At 38.8% G+C, this 17,054-nt stretch overlaps 1 protein-coding gene across 1 annotated transcript; it reads left to right on the plus strand.

The window, feature by feature from the left end:
- Positions 1-287: 287 nt before the first annotated feature.
- On the plus strand, positions 288-15,875 carry LOC114050193 (replication stress response regulator SDE2-like). Its single transcript, XM_027871822.1, has 7 exons — positions 288-440; positions 3,153-3,270; positions 4,358-4,469; positions 10,215-10,384; positions 11,641-11,755; positions 13,454-13,892; positions 15,471-15,875. Exons 1-7 carry the CDS (start codon positions 324-326, stop codon positions 15,696-15,698), a joined length of 1,299 nt encoding a protein of 432 aa, XP_027727623.1. The 5' UTR covers positions 288-323; the 3' UTR covers positions 15,699-15,875.
- The last annotated feature ends 1,179 nt before the right edge of the window (positions 15,876-17,054 follow it).

Genomic DNA, 17,054 nt, shown 5'->3' on the forward strand with positions numbered 1-17,054 from the left:
TAGAGTGAGTCCCCGAGCACCGCCCTAGCAACCGCCCCTTAGCAACGCCTGTCCCAGGTTCCGGACTCCCTTATCGGCCTCCGCCAGACCTTTCCTGTTCCCCGCCGGAACCTCCGGGGGAGGGGGTGGCTCGGTTCACGTGACTCTTTGCTGGGGGGAGGGGAAAAGGAAGGGGGTAAAGAGAAGCGGCTGGGAGGGCGGGGCGAGGCTTTTCGGGGTGGAGAAGGAGGTGGGCCTAGGAGCAGGGCCGCTTTGTGCGTCATCAAGCCGCGCCGGACGCGGTTGCCGTGTCGCGCTTAGCTGTTTAGTCCCTGGCTGAGAAGATGGCGACCGGGCAGCCGGTGTTGGTGTTCGGTCCCGGCCCCGAGTGCTGGGCAGTGCCGTGGTCTTCGGCTCGGGGTTCGGTACGGGACTTCATCGGCTCTTACTGCCGGCACAGGGTAAGGGGCGTAGGCGCGGATCGGGGAGGCAGAAGAGGGGAGAGACGCGAGCGACGGAAGCTGTTCCTTGAGGTCCCCGGGACTGGGCTGGGCTGGAGGGTCAGGCTGGTCGGGGGAGTCTCTCTCTCCTTCCTCGCATTTCCCCCAAGCCTCTGCCTCGGACGTCAGGAGCTGCTGGGATTTGCCCTGCTCGGTGTCAGCCTTTCTGGGGGCTGGGACCCCGTCCCCACAGCAGCCCGGCGCCCACCGGAGCTGGTTATCTGTCATGAGGGCCCCAACTCCGTGGCCGGGATTTATCGTGACCCTGAACCCGCCTCCTCAGGAGGAGGCCCAGGAGATGCGGGTGTTGACGTGGTCACGGGTGCGTGGCTCTTCTAGTTTAGGGGCTTGTGTTTGTTGAAGCATTTCCCCTTTGTATTGGGTTGTATTTTCCTTTCTCGTTCACACATTGAACAAAGGCGAAAACAACAGTAGTTTTGAATGCTTTCGAAGACTTGGACTGTTTCCATGAGGAGGAAATGTCTGTTTGCAAATACTTTGGTTTCTCAGCTTCCTCTTTTTCCTCCCACACACAATCGACTTTCCAAACTGCCAACAGACCTGTTTTCAGCTGTGACCATTTGAATTAGAGAACACTTCCCAAAGTGAGTTGGATGTTAGTGTTTCTGAAATGTCTTAACTCTTAATCCTTTAAATACAGGTTTTAAATCGGTAAGTTCATGTAGAATGGGACCAGGAGAGGAAAATGCTTTTGACATTAGAAAGTAAGACGTTAAATCGGAGCTAAGAAAATTTAAAGTATTAATCAAGTGTTTCAGAACCACCACAATGATGAAAGACTTTACGAAACTCCCCTCTAACATTTAAAGTTGTCGGGGTGACTGTGTAGTACAAGAGAAAGAGCGCTGACTGGAGTCAGAGGACCTGGGTTAAAATCCCCTCTCTGATGGTTACCTTGTGTTACCTCGGGCAAGTCACTTAACCTCTCTGGGACTCGGCTTCCTATCTGTAGAATGAAGGGGTTGGATTAAGTGGTCTTTCAGATTGCTTCCTGTTTTAAATCTGTGATCCTTTGAGGTGATCAGGTTTTGAACAATAAGACTTTGAATATATTTCTAATAAAACAAAATATGTTCTCAATGACAACAGAAAAGAAAACCCACGGGGGAGGTGTTTATCTGTGAAATGGCTAATGGTTTAGGAAGTCAACAAGCATTTATTAAATGTGCAGGGTGTGCTAAGCCTTTGTTTACAAAGAAAGGCAAAAACAGTCCTTGCCCTCAAAAAGTTCACAATCTAATGGGGGAGATAGCATGCAAACAACCATGTACCAACAAGATATATACAGGATACACTGGAGATAATCAACAAAGGGAAGGCATTAATATTAAGGAAGATTGGGAAAGACTTCTTAAAGAAAATGGAATTTAACGGGGATTTGAAACCAAGAGGGAGACAATTCCAGGCATAGGGAGAGCCAGGGAAAATGCTCAGAATCAGGAAATGGGGTGTGTTGTTCAAGGAATGGAAAAGAAGTCAGTCACTGGATCATAGAGTGTGTGAAGGAGAGTAAGGTGCAAGACAACAGGACAGGTAGGAAAGGACCAGATTATGGAGATCTTTAAAAACCAGAGGATTTTATATTTGATCCTGAGGGCAATAGGGAGACTCTGGAGTTTATTGACTTGGAATACCAGGCTGGGGTGGTGACATGGTCCGTCTTGCACTTTAGCAAAATTAATTTGAGAGCTGAGTAAAGGATGGATTGGAGTGGGATGAGACTTGAAGCAGGAAGGCCAACTAGAAAGCTATTAAATAGTAGTCCAGGTGTAAGGTGAGAAAGATCTTTTCATGATAAGGAAGAACTTTTCATTCCTTTTTTTCCCCTCACTTTATCACTCCTAGAATGTATTAAGTTTTTATTTTGTCAAGTGAAGCTAACTAACCTGGTGCTTGGGGGAGCCAGGGCTATTACAGTGATTGGCAGTGACTCAAGGAGGCAGTTAGAGCCAGCTGGTGCTTTAAAAAAGAACAGCAAAAATGGTAATGTATTTCTATAGCTCCTTAAGGCACCCCTCCTTTTCCATCCCACTTTCCCACACCCCAGGCTTCATTTTGCCTTTTTGTGATTTGTTTTTCCCCTGTTCAGGGCTCTTCTTTATAATTCATTTTAGCTTGATTTCACTGATATAAAAATATTTTATGGAAATCACTGTGTAATTTGTTTTTGGCCCTAGAACTTCTTAGTGTGGCCAAGCCAGATGCTGTGCTATACAGAAGGTAGCAGTTCTATAACTACAAGGAGTATGAGAGTCTTTTAAAATATGCTCCAAGAATCTGAGTTGAATTATACCTGTAATCCAGTATCTACTACTTGTTTCTTTTGTATTTCTTGTTTTTACATACATTCATACTTATTTTTAAAAATTATTATAAACTATTTAATTATCAACAAAAAAAGATACAAAATAAGGACAGATATCTTACAAAAAACCCCCAGTGTGTGACAACATGAAGCCAAACAAATGAACAAGATAACAACAAATATATTTGCTTTATGTCACCTTCCAAGTCCACCTGAAGTTCTTCTACACAGTTGGCCTTGTTTGTATATGTAGTCAGTGTATATACAGTTAGTTTTCCTGATCTTGTTTGCACTCTTAATTTTTAAAAATGTTTGGCATTTTTTAAACAACTTTTTATTGCATTTAGGGTATTCCAGTGGATTGTTTCTACGTGAAGTGTAATGGACAGCTAACTAATACTGAAGATATCGTTCAATATGGAGCAGTTTATAGTCTGGAGCCCAGACTCCGTGGAGGAAAAGGAGGTAACTTATATTTGATGTTACCAGAGGAAATGATGTATCTAGATATTATGTCCTATTTTTGTTCCTATTTAAATATTTTTCTTTAATTTCTAAAAGGAAGAACTTCTTCCCTAGCATTCTGACAACTCCTGGTTTCTGAAAGCTTTGGTAACAGGAGTTGAAGAGAAGTAACTGATTAAATAGTTTGCTTAAAATAGAAGGAAGAATATTATCATAATATTTCTGCTTCTACCAATTTTTCAGTTGGTTGCTAGAGATCCAGTGGAGTTCCAAGTTCAAACTAAGGACTGGAAATGAAAGTGAGGCAAAGAGTTAGTAGAAAGATTATATTTATGGTTTCAATTTGCAGGCATAATTTGTCTCCAGTAAAATATTTGAGAAGGGATGGGGGAATAAATTATGGAAGTGAGCACAGCATGTAAATGCTTCCTAAGATTTCTCTAGATGTAACACACAGCGTCTGTTTGGAACCTTGGAGAACTTCAAATGTTGGAAGAGCTAGGAAATAGCAACTTGGAATATTTAACAACTTTGAATCCCACAGGAGGAACTCATTAGACTAACTCGTTATACTTAAAATTACATTTCCTTTAGATACTCTGCAACCTCCTTCCAAGTGATTTCCAGAGCTGTTCGTCTCAGAACCCTTGGCTGGCTGCCTGTCCTTTTGGAATATGTTAGCCTAGCACAGGTGTTTTTATGAGAGAAAGAACTGTTTCCATAAGAAAAGAAAAAGAACCTAGAAGGAAAAAAATCATTTAGTTGACAAGTGGTTTGCAGATCCTTTTATGTATGTTGCTTGGGGTGGTGAGAATCTTAATTTGTTTTGCAAAATTTTCAAGATCACTGTTAATCTTTAGTTGTCACTGGTGCAACTTCTTGTACAATTAAGATGCTTTATAATCCTTCAATAAAACTGCGTGTAACATGTTTTTAATGAGCTTTTCTCTTTTTTCCCCCCACATGGATTTAAAGTTTGCATAGTGGCTATTTAGTGTTATAAAATTTAGCAACTTGGAAATGAAAAAAAGCCAAATGTATATCTGTTGGACAATTCTTCATTTGAAATTTTATCACTTTTCTTCAGGTTTTGGATCTATGCTTCGAGCTCTTGGTGCTCAGATTGAAAAGACAACTAATCGAGAAGCATGTCGAGATCTCAGTGGAAGGAGACTTAGAGATGTCAACCATGAAAAGGCGTAAGATAACTTAAAAATAAAGCTCCCTAAAAACTGCAGTCTTATATTTAACTCTACAGGTTAAAAAAAAAATGAAACTTTGAGAACATTTCCCATCAAGTTCAGAGAATCATAAATGTAGACTTGGAAGGGACCTGTAGAGGTCATCTAGCCTAGTCCCTTCATTTGACAGATGAGGAAACTGAGGACCAGAAAGGGAAAGTGACTTACCCAAAACCATGCAGGTTATTAGTTTAGGTCCTGGAATTTAACTAATCCCAGCTCTCAGTCTAGTGCTGTTTTCATTGCACCACAGTGTTTCCTCAGAACATTTATGTTGCTTTAGCCAGAATGAAACCTGTGCCTCCCACATTACAGGTGAGAGTTATAACACTGAATCGCCACTGAATGGACGATGGTAATATTGTTACACTGAAATTTTGTTATTACATAGTAGAAGTTATTTTTTAAAGTTCTAGTCATTCATAGTCAGCTTTGTTAATCAGCGGTATAATCATAAGGCTAAAAGGACCCTTATGAGATAGTGTGTCCAGCATTACCTCAGAATCTTAAACATCCTTACAGGTCACTGCCAGTGATCCATTTGAAATCCTGTTTGTATTTACATCCTGCCTTTAAGGATGTCGAAACATTTATAGGAACATTGATGGCCTGAGCATCTTTGAAAGATATTGTTAGAAGCATACCTTTCATTGGCTTACTCAGGTACTCTGACGGGTCAATGATCTCATCAGTTTGGTAGTTCCCAATGATGTTACATGTTGACACTTGTTTATATTTCTCCAAAAGTTCACCACAGAAAGTCCCCCCAACAAGCTGGAGGCTTTCTTCACTCCTAATGTTTTGAGGATGCCAGTAGAGCATTCTGGCTGTCAACCTGTCTCTCTTGCCCTTGCTACATGATCAGCCCATCTCTTTCTATTACACAGTTCTTTGATGACATCCTTTACCCTTGTTCTTCAAAGTTGTTCATTTATTGGTTAGATAGTGCAGCCTGCACGCACCAACTTCGATGTTCCATTGCCCTGTGTGTGGCATTGATTCTTAGTTGTTAGGCAGTGGTGGTTCACATCTTGCAGCTATATTGTAACCCTGATAAAATGTTGGTATTGAATGACTTTGCTTTTATGGGAAGCTTGAGGTCAGTAAAAGAGCTTTGCAATTTCCTGAAAGCAATTCAACCAGCTGTCCTCCTCCTTTTCAACTTCCAGTGCCCATCTGTACTGTCTGTTCCACATTTTCTTATTATTTGACAGGCTCTATAATAATTATTTCTTAACTTTGTGTCATAGACATAAAATGAGATCACAGATTCCCTTTGGCAGTCTGGTAAAAACCTGTGAGCCTCTTAAAATAATTTTTAAATATGTGAAATAAAACACATAGAATCATAAAGGAAACCAAGTTATCAAAATATTTAAAAACCAAGTTCATGTTTCCCAGGTTAAGAACCTTTGCTTCACAACATACCTGATAAGAGGGCATCCAACTTCAAGTCCTCTAATAATGAGGCACCCACTCCCTTCTGAGGCAATCCATTTCACTTTTGCACTGTTAGGAGTGTTTCTTTATATTAAGCAAAAAGATACCTCTGCAACTTCTACTCATTGCTCCTAATTCTGCCCTCTGGGGCCACCCAGAACAACTCTTTCTCTTCCATATGACAGTCATTTATATCAGAGGTGGTCAAACAAGTATGCCTCTGGAACCATATTAAAATACAAGTGGAAAGTATCTAACAAAATAAATGAAACTACAGTAGAAACATAGACAATGTTAATAAGTGGTTTTCTATGTCAATATGCATCTGAAGGGATTCTTAATGCACTATTTGAGTTTGATGCCACTGAATTACATAATTGACAGATACCATGCCTCTCATAAATGTTCTCTTTTTTTTTTACCGTAAACATCTCCAGTTCTTTTGATCCTCATATGGCATTATCTTCCCAGTTCCTCTCCTCTGAATGCTTTCCTTTTTACCAATTTTCTCCCTAAAATATGGCCAGAATACATAATTCTTCAGATGTGGTCTGACCAGGGCAGAATAATATAGGACCATCACCTGGTTATTTTTAAAAGCTCCATCTCTTTTAATGTAGCTCAAAGTTACATTTTTGCTGTCATTTTGCTAACTTCTCCTGAGCTTGTGATTTACTAACTCCCCAAAGTGGTCAGTTAATGCTTATTATTAATCGCGTAGTACATGCTAGGAACTGTTTTAAATATTGGGAATACAAAGAAAGGCAAAAAAACCAGTCTGTGCTCCGAGGAGCTCATGGTCTGAAGGGCAGAAGGGGAGACAATATGAAAACTGTTATGTACAAACAAGTTATGTACAGAATAAATTGGAGGTAATAAACAGAGGGGAAAGTACTAGCATTAAGGGGGATTAGGAAAGATGACTTGTAGAAGGTGGAGTTTTAACTGAGGGTTGAAGGAAGCCAGAAGGCAGGGATAAGAAGGGAGAGCATTCCAGGCATGGGGAAAGGCCAGTGAAAAAAGTTTTAAGAAGCCTGGAAAGGTTAGAGGAAGCCAAGTTAGGAAAGGTTTTGAATACCAGAAGATTTTATATGTGATCCTGGAGATAAGAGAGATCCTGGAGTTTCTTAAATGAGGGAGGCATGACATGGTCACACCTGTGTTTTAGGAAGCTCAGTTTGACAGCTGAGTGGAGGATGGACTGGAGTGGGGAAAGACTTGAGGCAGGGATGCAAACTGTTGCATTAATCCAGGGAGGAGGGTGATGTACCATAGGGGTGGCAGTGCCAGAGGATGGAGAAGGGAATGGAGTAAGCATTTGTATAGCTCCTCCTATGTGCCAGGCACTATGCTTAGTGCTTTTTACAAATATTATTTCATCTGATCTTCACAACAACCCTGAAAGGTAGGTGTTAGTATTTTTATTATCCTCATTTTACAATTAAGGAAACTGAGGCATAGAGGTTAAGTGACTTGCCCAGGGTCACACACGATTAGTAAATGTCTGAAGCTATATTTGAACTCAGATTTTCCTGACTTCTGGCCCAGCGCTCTGTCTACTGTATAGCTGTGTCTCTAAGGAGGCAAAGGAGGGAAGAGGGCACCTATTAGAGATGTTGTGAAGGTAAGAGTGATAGGCCTTGGCAAGAGATTGGATATGGGAGGTAAGAGAGAGTGAGGAGTCAAGGATAACATCTAGGTTGGAAGCCTGGGAAACTAGGAGGATGGTGGCACCTTTAACAGTAATAGAGAAGTTCACAAGAGGGGAATATTTGATGATAAAGCCTGCTTTAGGAACTGTTTGGGTCTGGGAGAATGCCTGTTCTCTTGTGTTTTCATTAAGGACTTCCTCAATAATGATTTAATTTCCATAGATAGAGGGGAAAGTAGGCATATGGGTTGGTAGTTGTTGATGGCCTCTCACTTCCTTTTTTGAGGGATAATTATAGCATGTGTGCTTTTTTTCCCCCTAGTTGTTATTTTCCTGTTTTTGCAAAATCTTGAAAATTGACCTTTCTAGTGCTTTCAAAGGTGTTTGCCTATGGACACATGGGTTTCTTTTGGTCTAGCCATGATTTCCATCTTCCTTAGTAGCGTTTCCACATCCTCATATAGTAGATTGGGATCTAAGGTGTTGAGTCCAAATGTAGTGCTTTCACTGTAACTGATAAGATTATTATAGAAATTTTGGCAAATGTGTTCTATTTTCTATCTATTTGATATTTTTTATTTCACGTGAAGGTAGTATGGCTTAGTTGGATATAAAAACCAAACTTGGCTTAGTTAGGTTTAAGGTAAGCTTTCAGTAGATTTGTTTTCCCTTCTATGGCTAATTGCTGTTTCATGAGGCTACCTGGTCTTTTGCCATCCTCCTCTTTTGGAAATGAGTTTTACCTTTGACTGCCATGCTCTCGTTTTGGCAAGGTCCTTTTGGCTTTTTTTGTGGCACTTGCTTAAAATAAGTTAAACTTTTTTTAAAAAGCAGCTATAGTCCATGTCAGTATCTTCATATTTATCTATTTCCCAATTTTCAGTATTATCCACTTGTTTGAATGGATCATGCTGGAGATATTCCTTTTTTTTTCCTTTTCTCTTTTTCAAAAAATTTATTTAGTATTTTATTTTTTCCCCAATTACATGTAAAAACAATTTTTAATATTCATTTTTAAAACTTTTGAGTTCCAAATTCTCTTCCTTCCTTCCTCCCCTCCCCCTACATTGAAAAGGCAAGCAGTTCAATGTAGGTTATACATGTGTCGTCATGCAGAACATTTCTGTAATAGTGATGTTGCGAAAGACAACATAGACCAAGGGTGGGGGCCTCAAGAAAAATAAAGAAAATTAAAAAATATGCTTCAACCTGTATTCAGACACCATCAGTTCTTTCTCTTGGGATGGATAGCATTTTTCATCATAAGTCCTTCAGAGTTGTCTTAGATCATTGTATTGCTGAGAACAGCTAAGTTATTCACAGCTGATCACCCTACAGTATTACTGTTACTTTGTACACAGCACATTTCACTTTGCATCAGTCCATGCAAGTCTTCCCAGGTTTTTCTGAGAGCATCCTGCTCATCATTTCTTATAGCACAATAGTATTCCATCACAATCACATACCACAGTTTGTTTAACCATTCCCCAATTGATGGGTATCCTCTCAGTTTCCAATTCTTTGTCCCCAGAAAAAACATGCTGGAGATTTTCAACATCACCTTGTTTGAATAGATCATGATTTCACATAGTGTTTTCTTTTCATCTCTATCCTTCTGATTTGGTGTTGAGTTTTTGATCCTTGCCCTAACTAGTCAGTAGTCTTGACTGTACACATCCAATTCTGCAATTGCTCCCACTTTAATAACCAGTTATTTCTTATTTGTTAACAAATAGTTTCGTTTTCATAGTGGTATTTGGTATACAATGTGTCCAGTGCTTTCAAACAGCTCCATTCCTACCCCTCCCCTGCTATGATTCCATGAATGCATTTTGTATAGCTTTACCCAATATAGTTGTTTGGCCCACTGAAGGAGTTAAGGTGTATCGCAAGCTTAACTCACTTCTATGGATACCCACAGAACTGTCATATTGTCAGGATGGCATATGTTGTCAAAAATACATGTTAGGTTATCATCTTCCTTTTCCTTTTATCTGCCTGTGATTCCCTTGTGCCTTTACTTGCTGGCAACATAGAGTTTTTCTTGGCATACCTAATTGGCCTTTAGTATTCATACCAATCCATGGCATAAACCTGAGATCCAAATTTTCTACTCAGTCCCGATTATGGTGGCTCTTTGAGTCCTGCCTTTATGCTAGAGGACTTTAATATTCAAACAGATGCATCCTCAAGCTCCCTAATCTCTCACCTCTTAAACCTCCTTAAATCCTATGACCTACTTCTTCCCTGTACCTCAACCACGTAGAAATGGCAACACATCAGATCTCAACGTGAGCCACAAGTGTCTGAGTAGAAACCCTGACAGTCCTTTATCTGATCATAACTTATATCTTCTGTATTCTGCTTCTTCCTCTGCCTTTCCCTTACTAGGCCTGCTCTCCACCATCATTGAAATCTCCAGTCTCTACCCTCAATACTTTCTCGGGCCCTGATTTTTTATTTCTTTCTCTCTCCAGCCTCAACCCCTTAGTTAGTCACTTCAGTTCTACACAATCTTTTTCTCTTGAATCTGTCATCCCCTTGTCCTGTTGCTACGTATTCCTTGCCATGTAAGTTCAAGGCAGTTGTGCCTGTTGGCTTTCCCCTTCCAGAATGGCTGAATGGGTCAAACAACAAGCTGAGCGAGAAGCAGAAAAGGAACAAAGGCGCCTCGAGAGGCTGCAGCGGAAGCTGGTGGAGCCAAAGCACCACTTTGCCAGCCCTGATTACCAGCAGCAGTGTCACGAGATGGCTGAGCGATTAGAAGACTCGGTCCTCAAAGGTAGGAGCGGAGGCTGCTGGGGAATAGTTTGCATCATCACGAGAGCTGTTTTTGTCTGGATTTGTGATGTCATTGGTTTGAGGACCTACGTTAAGGGAGTTCCCTCCACTGAGGCAGATCAGACGATTGTTCTACACCTTAGAGTGTTAGAGTTAGTGGCTTTACCCAGACAAGCCGCATCCATCAGAGGTGGGAAACTAGGTCTTCTTGACTCTGATACCAGCTGTTTACCACAATGCCGTGCCAGCCTTTTTTCAGATACTTTAACTCCAGTTTAGACTCTTCTCCTTCTGCTGACATCACTCCTTTCCTTAGAAGTCCAAATTAAGTGTAGCATTTCCCCATCCCAGGTGAAAGTTATCTCTTTCCTTTCAAATAGCCCATAACCCTTTGTTTAGACCAGGGGTAGGGACCCGGTGGCCTTGAGGTCACGCATGGCCCTATTAGGTCCTCAACTGTGGCCTTTTGACTAAGTCCAAGTCTTACAGAACCAATCCTTTTATTAAGGGGATTTATTCTGTGAAGTCTGGATTTAGTCAGAAGGCCACACTTGAGGACCTAGAGGGCCATGTGTGACCTTGAGGCCACAGGGTCCCTACCCCTGGTTTAGACAGTAGTTGTCAAACTCTTGGCCTGCCTGCAAAGCTCTAGAATGCTCTTCCTCTAGCCTGCCACCAGATTAAAATAGAATTGGGAAATGTTTAACAAAATGAAAAGAACAACAACAATATAACATAAAAAATGGTAATATGCCACCCTCAGGGACTCTGTTTCTCTTTGAATTTGACACCACCCTTTCAGACCTTTTCTTTGCACTTTCCCCATTAGATTGTCAACTCTGAGAACAAGGTCTGTAGGTTCATGTCTTCAGTGCTAAACACAGTGTCTTAATAAATGACACTTAAAAAGGCACATAATAAATGTTTGATTTGGTTTCCTGTGAATAAGTTTATACTTTAACTAAACTGGCTTTCAAGAGAAGAACAAAGGTTATTTGTTTCTAACTTCATCAGAACTTTAATGCTTTTGACTGAATGCTATTATTGAGAGTTTCCAGTTAAAATCTAGTTGAATATAGTAAGAAATTGCTCACATGTTAATCATAAAAAAAAAAAACAAATGAAGTCTTCAGCAAGTTGGATCTATTTGTTTGTGTCTGTGGGTAGGTATCCATGCATGCATGCAGCTTTTTAGTTTAGACAGCTTTTATAAATGAACTAGACAGGAAAAACTAAGTTGTTCAAATTTCTGGTCAGGTATGCAGGCTGCCTCCAGCAAGATGGTGTCTCCTGAAGTGAGTGACAGTAGGAAACGACCTAATGAACCTGAGATAAGTGGTGGAATCAAATCAAAGAAAAGGAAATGCTTTTGGTAAGTTAAATAATACTAGTTGCAATATTTAAGGCCTTAAATTATTGAACAAATGACTATGGAACCACCTATTAGCCTTATGTAAAAATGTTTATATGATAGTGAAATGGGTGCTCAAAAATATTGTAGTGGAAAAAGCGTTGGAATTTGGAATCAAAGGATTTAAGTTTGAATTCTGCCACTCATCCTTCCTATGACTGTGACATTAAGTTATTTTGCCTCCCTGCGCCTCAGTTTACTTATCAATAACATGGGGAGGTTATGTTAGATGATCTCTTGGTTCTGAACCCTACAAACCTTTCCAAGGCTGTATACGGCCTTTAAAATGAAATGCTTTCCCTTTCCTTAATTTAATAATGTTGGCTGAAATACTGCTATTATTGATTATTACAGAAATAGAATCAACAAAATTCTTTTTGTCATAATCAGGGTGAAAAATCACAGAAGAGCAAATGTCTTTTTATTTTCAGGGCTTTTGGCTTATGGGAGAAGTCAACTTCATATACTGTGCAATAGATAGATTGATTACTTGTCTGTGTTACTCTTTGTGTTGGCCTACCTTTTCTTTTCCTTCTTTTTGTCATTATTCTTCAGGAAAAAAAAGAGTAAGTACCTAATTGAGAAATGGTTCAAAGATATGAATAAGCTATTTTCTAAGAAAGAAATCCAAGCTGTCTAAAGCACTTCTGAGGTGCCACCTCACACCCTTCAGATTAGCAGAGTTGACAGAAACAGAAAATGACTTGTTGGAGGAGCTGTCAGTGTTGGAAAATGGATATATTAATGCACTGCTGAGGAAGCTGTGAATTTGTCTAGCTAATTTGGAATTGTGCCCCCAAACTGCATTCCTTTTGACCCATTGATACCACTACTAGCCCTTCATATCAAAGAGGAAAAGAACTCATGAGCAAAAATATCTATGGCAGCTCTTTTTTTGGTGGCTAAGAACTGAAAACAAAGGATGCTCATCAATTACAGAATGTCTGAACAAATTATAAAGTGGAATACTATTATGCTGCAAGAAATGATGAAGGTTTCAGAGCAACCTGGGAAGACTGGTATGAAGGAATGGGACCAAGAGAACAATCTACAACACTTAAAAAAAGACAACTTAAAAAGATTTAAGAATGCAGTGATTAAGCACAATTCCAGGGGCCTATGATAAAGCGTGCTAAACATTTCCTGACAGGCTCAGGGTGCAAATTAAGGCATGTAGTTTTGGGATGTGACCAGTGTAGGAATTTATTTTGCTTGGTTATACATACTTGTTTCAAGAGTTTTTTCTTTTCTTTTTTTTCCAATAGAGAAAGAAGAAAGGGAGAGGGAGAGAAAATAGATTTTTTTAATTTAAAAAGTGAATTTTTTTTAAAGTAAAATTTTGACATTTCCTTTTAATATTTGTGGCTTTATCTAATTTCTTAGGATTGCGGTTAATTCAAAATTAAAAAAAAAAACTTCTACAAATTAAATGAACCCCTTAAAATATATTTACTAAAAATCAAAATTCATTATGAAGCAATGGTACTTTCCAGTTTCTGGATCTGTTATACCAGTGTGTATCCTATATCCTTAAAATTCTCTTACTTCTCCTGCCAGTTAAGCTCCTTTTTTGTCACACTAACCCTTTCTCCTAGACAAATAAATAGCACAGTTTTTCAAAACCAGTAGCTGTAAATCATATTGTTTATTTTCTGACAGGATGGGCATGGACGGCCTGGAGGATGCTGGAAGTTCAGATGATGGGGACAGTGAAGAAGTCCCTAGCACTTCAGGAACGAGCTTCCACTTGCCAGATGGCTGTGCTGATAATACTGGCAAGTCAGCAGAATTTTCCAGCAGTTGTAAGGATTCTGTAGGTGTGAGTGTATCAGAAAAACTACCGGTGCCCACTATTAACTCTGAGACTGTTGCCCCAGTGGAAGTGTGTGATGAGCTGGACAAGAAGCAGGTATTAGAGAAGACAGAAGAAATGCAAGTGGAGAGAGAAATCGGGGTAGAGAAGGAAGCATGTGTGGCAGGAAAGGAGGAAGAGACAAATATAGCACAGGACAGGAAAGACCAGACCAAAGAAGCGACTGAAGGAAACCCAGAAAAGGTGCCACTTGATAAACCTGAGGGAAGCCTGACAGGAAACAAAGTAAGTCATATTCTTAGGGTGGGTTTCTTAGAAATCTATTTTCTTCTCATATTTATAGTAATAAGAAGCGTGACTTTTTCATGTACTTTTTGCCTGTTTTTGTCATTAGCCACTTAGTGAAATGACTTGCTTGTTTAGAAGTTCAGATAGAGATCAAGTTTATATGCTCTGGTTATTTTTGTAGGTCTCTTCCATTACAGGGCACTGGAAATACGACATTTTGTCACTAGATGGTGCTCGTGTATTGGATAGTGAATGTCTTATCTTGTGTAAGCAGGAATGATTCATTCTTTCCTCCTGAGTAGAAAATAGAATTTGAATGTGTGAAAAGGCTTTCAGGAGAGGAGAGCCCTTTTTTTGAATGAGTGGTCATCAAATCTTAGTGACTCCACGTTCTGCTTTATAATGATAACATAATTTTCATTTCATACTGTTCAGAATAGGTATCCAAAGTAACCTTTGGGTAGATTTTAGGAACGCCTATCTAAGGTCATACTTGGGTTTAACAGGTTTATGGATAGAACAGATAAAATCTGAACCAACAGTATAACTTCTTTGGTTTCCTTTTACGTAATTAAATTACATCATTGATTTTATAAATCAGCATCTTGTATTCAGGACATCACATGTAGCTTTCTAAAATTTCCTAGAGCATTGTTAGTAGAATCCTGCAACCAATAACGAAGCTGGCTTTGGTCAGTGCAGCCAATCTTTCTTGAATTCTTAGTTATTTGTAGGCAAGAATAATCTTATTTCCCCACCCCACCTTTTGGAATATCACTGTTGATAATCTAATATATAAGGGAGTTTATTCCTTATATTAAGAAAAGCTCTGTCATAGGTACTATCCTGAGTCCCTTACTTTGCAAATGGTACTCCAAGAATGATGTAATAGCATTTTTTAATTTATTGCATTGTCTTTGGAAATAGGAAAAAGAAATGAGTAATCTGTCCCTAGAGCTTTATCATCTCAAAATAACTTAAGAGGAAACATTATTCTTGTTCAAAGTTAATGCTTTCAATAGAAAAGGACAGTTCTCCTCTTAGTTTCCCTATCGCCATTAGGAATTTTTGTTTTGATTAATTTGTTGTTTGTTTGCAAAGGTACCAGGGCTAGAGAGAAGTTGAATATATTTGAATTTACTAAGCCCTATGCAGATAGAAAGAATGACAGCAAATTACTAGAGTTAATGGGTTCAAATCAGCAAAGGTTTCTTTGAGATAACAGCTTTATTCTAGATAAGTGATGAGGCATTTTTTGAGCATTTTTAGTGGATAACTGGGGAGGAAAGATTGAGCTGAGTGATCTTACATATTTTAAATGGCCTTTTATTCTCTTTATTACAGTTTTAAAACAAAAAAGTGGTGCTTATTTATGTAAATAGGTTATAAAAGATTCTTACTTGATTACTGATAATAGCTATTGAAAAATTCCTATCACTGAATGCTTTTGGGGGTAAAATATAAATTAGATGGAAATTCTATAAAATGGATGTTTTATGGTTTTGTAGTTGAGAAATCTATATTCACGGAAACGTGGGATTTGAATCATTATTTTCTTTTTTCTGTTTCTTTTAGTATGTTCAAGAACCTATAGATCTTCTGGCATTCAGCTCTGTTGAAGAAATGGAAGTGTTGGGTTTGGATAAGCTTAAATTGGAATTAATGACATTGGGACTTAAGTGTGGAGGCACCTTACAGGAAAGAGCAGCAAGGCTCTTCTCTGTCAGAGGACTAGCAAAGGAACAGATAGACCCTAGCTTATTTGCCAAACCCACTAAAGGGAAGAAGAAAAAAAATCCATAAAGGCTCATTTCTTACTGTTTTTTGTACCAGCAGGTTTCTTTCTCTGAAAATGTTAACCTCTATTGCTATTTCTGCAATTATTGTTGTTTGATTAGAACTGAACTTGATTGATTTAGTGGTTTGAAAACTGAGAAAGGTACCACTCTAAATTCCAATAAACATATGTTTTATAAGTCATTCAAAAGGAGAATTTTATGTTGTAAAAGTCATTACTACATGTTGTGCTTTAGGTCTTCATAAAGAAAATAGCTGCTTTGTTTAAAATGTGAATATTATGAAAAATATAGAAATAAAATTGTTTCATTAGTTTTATTATATTCAGAATATTTTTTTAGACACTGAGATGGACTAGAAATGGTCAACATGCCAAGTCAAATCAACAATCATTTATTAAGCCCCTGCTGTATGCCAGGCACTGTGCTTATTGGTAGAAGTACAAATAAAGGTAAAAAACCATCCCTTCTCTCGTTTGAAGAATAGTTGAAGGAGCTGGGGATATTTCTACTGGGACCTGATAAGTTATCTTCAAATATTTGAATGACAGTTATTTGTAACTCCAGATGGTAATCTTTTTTTTTTTTCCAGTTTTTTTAAGATTTTTATTTAAAGTTTTGAGTTCCAAATTCTACTCCCTCTCTCCCTTCTCTGCTCCCGCCCCCCCCATAGTAAACAATCAGATATAGGTTGTACATGTGTAATTATGTAAAACATTTCCATATTAGTCATTTTGTACAAGAAGACTCGAAAAAAATGATAGAAGGTGAAAAATAGCATGTCTTCAGTCTGTATTTAGTCAATATCAGTTCTTTCTCTGGAGGCAGACAGTATGCTTCATTAGTCCTTTGCGATTGTCTTGGAACATTGTATTGCTGAGACTAGCTAAGTCATTCATAATTCTTAATGAAACAATATTGCTGTTATTATGTACAATGTTCTCCTGGTTCGGTTCACATCACTATGTGTCAGTTCATGTAAGTCTTTTTAAGTTTTTCTGAAATCATCCTGCTTGTCAATCTTTACAATACTATTACACTACGATTATATATCACAGCTTATTTAGCCATTCCCAAATTGATGGACATCCTTTCAATTTCCAATTCTTAGCCACCACAAAAGGAGCTGCTATTATAAATATTTTTGTACAAATAAGTCCTTTTCCTTTTTTTAGATGTCTTTGGGAAATAGACCTAGCAATGGTATTGCTGGATCAAAGGGTATGCACAGTTTTATAGCCTTTTGGACATAATTCCAAATTGCTCTCCAAAATGGTTAGATCAGTTCACTATTCCAACAGTGCATTAGTGTCCCCGTTGTCCTATATCCCCTCCAACATCCAACATTGTCCTTTTTTGTCAT

This window comes from Vombatus ursinus, unplaced genomic scaffold (genome assembly GCF_900497805.2).
Source record: "Vombatus ursinus unplaced genomic scaffold, bare-nosed wombat genome assembly UNPS02014798.1, whole genome shotgun sequence".
Lineage (NCBI taxonomy): Eukaryota > Metazoa > Chordata > Mammalia > Diprotodontia > Vombatidae > Vombatus > Vombatus ursinus.

What these genes read in the sequence shown, in the direction of transcription:
- LOC114050193 (XM_027871822.1), top strand. Translation starts at nt 324, where the DNA reads ATGGCGACCGGGCAGCCGGTGTTGGTGTTCGGTCCCGGCCCCGAGTGC. An exon ending in GCTCTTACTGCCGGCACAGG is followed by an intron (nt 441 to 3,152) that starts GTAAGGGGCGTA and finishes TATTGCATTTAG; the next exon opens with GGTATTCCAGTGGATTGTTT. An exon ending in GATGTCAACCATGAAAAGGC is followed by an intron (nt 4,470 to 10,214) that starts GTAAGATAACTT and finishes TTCCCCTTCCAG; the next exon opens with AATGGCTGAATGGGTCAAAC.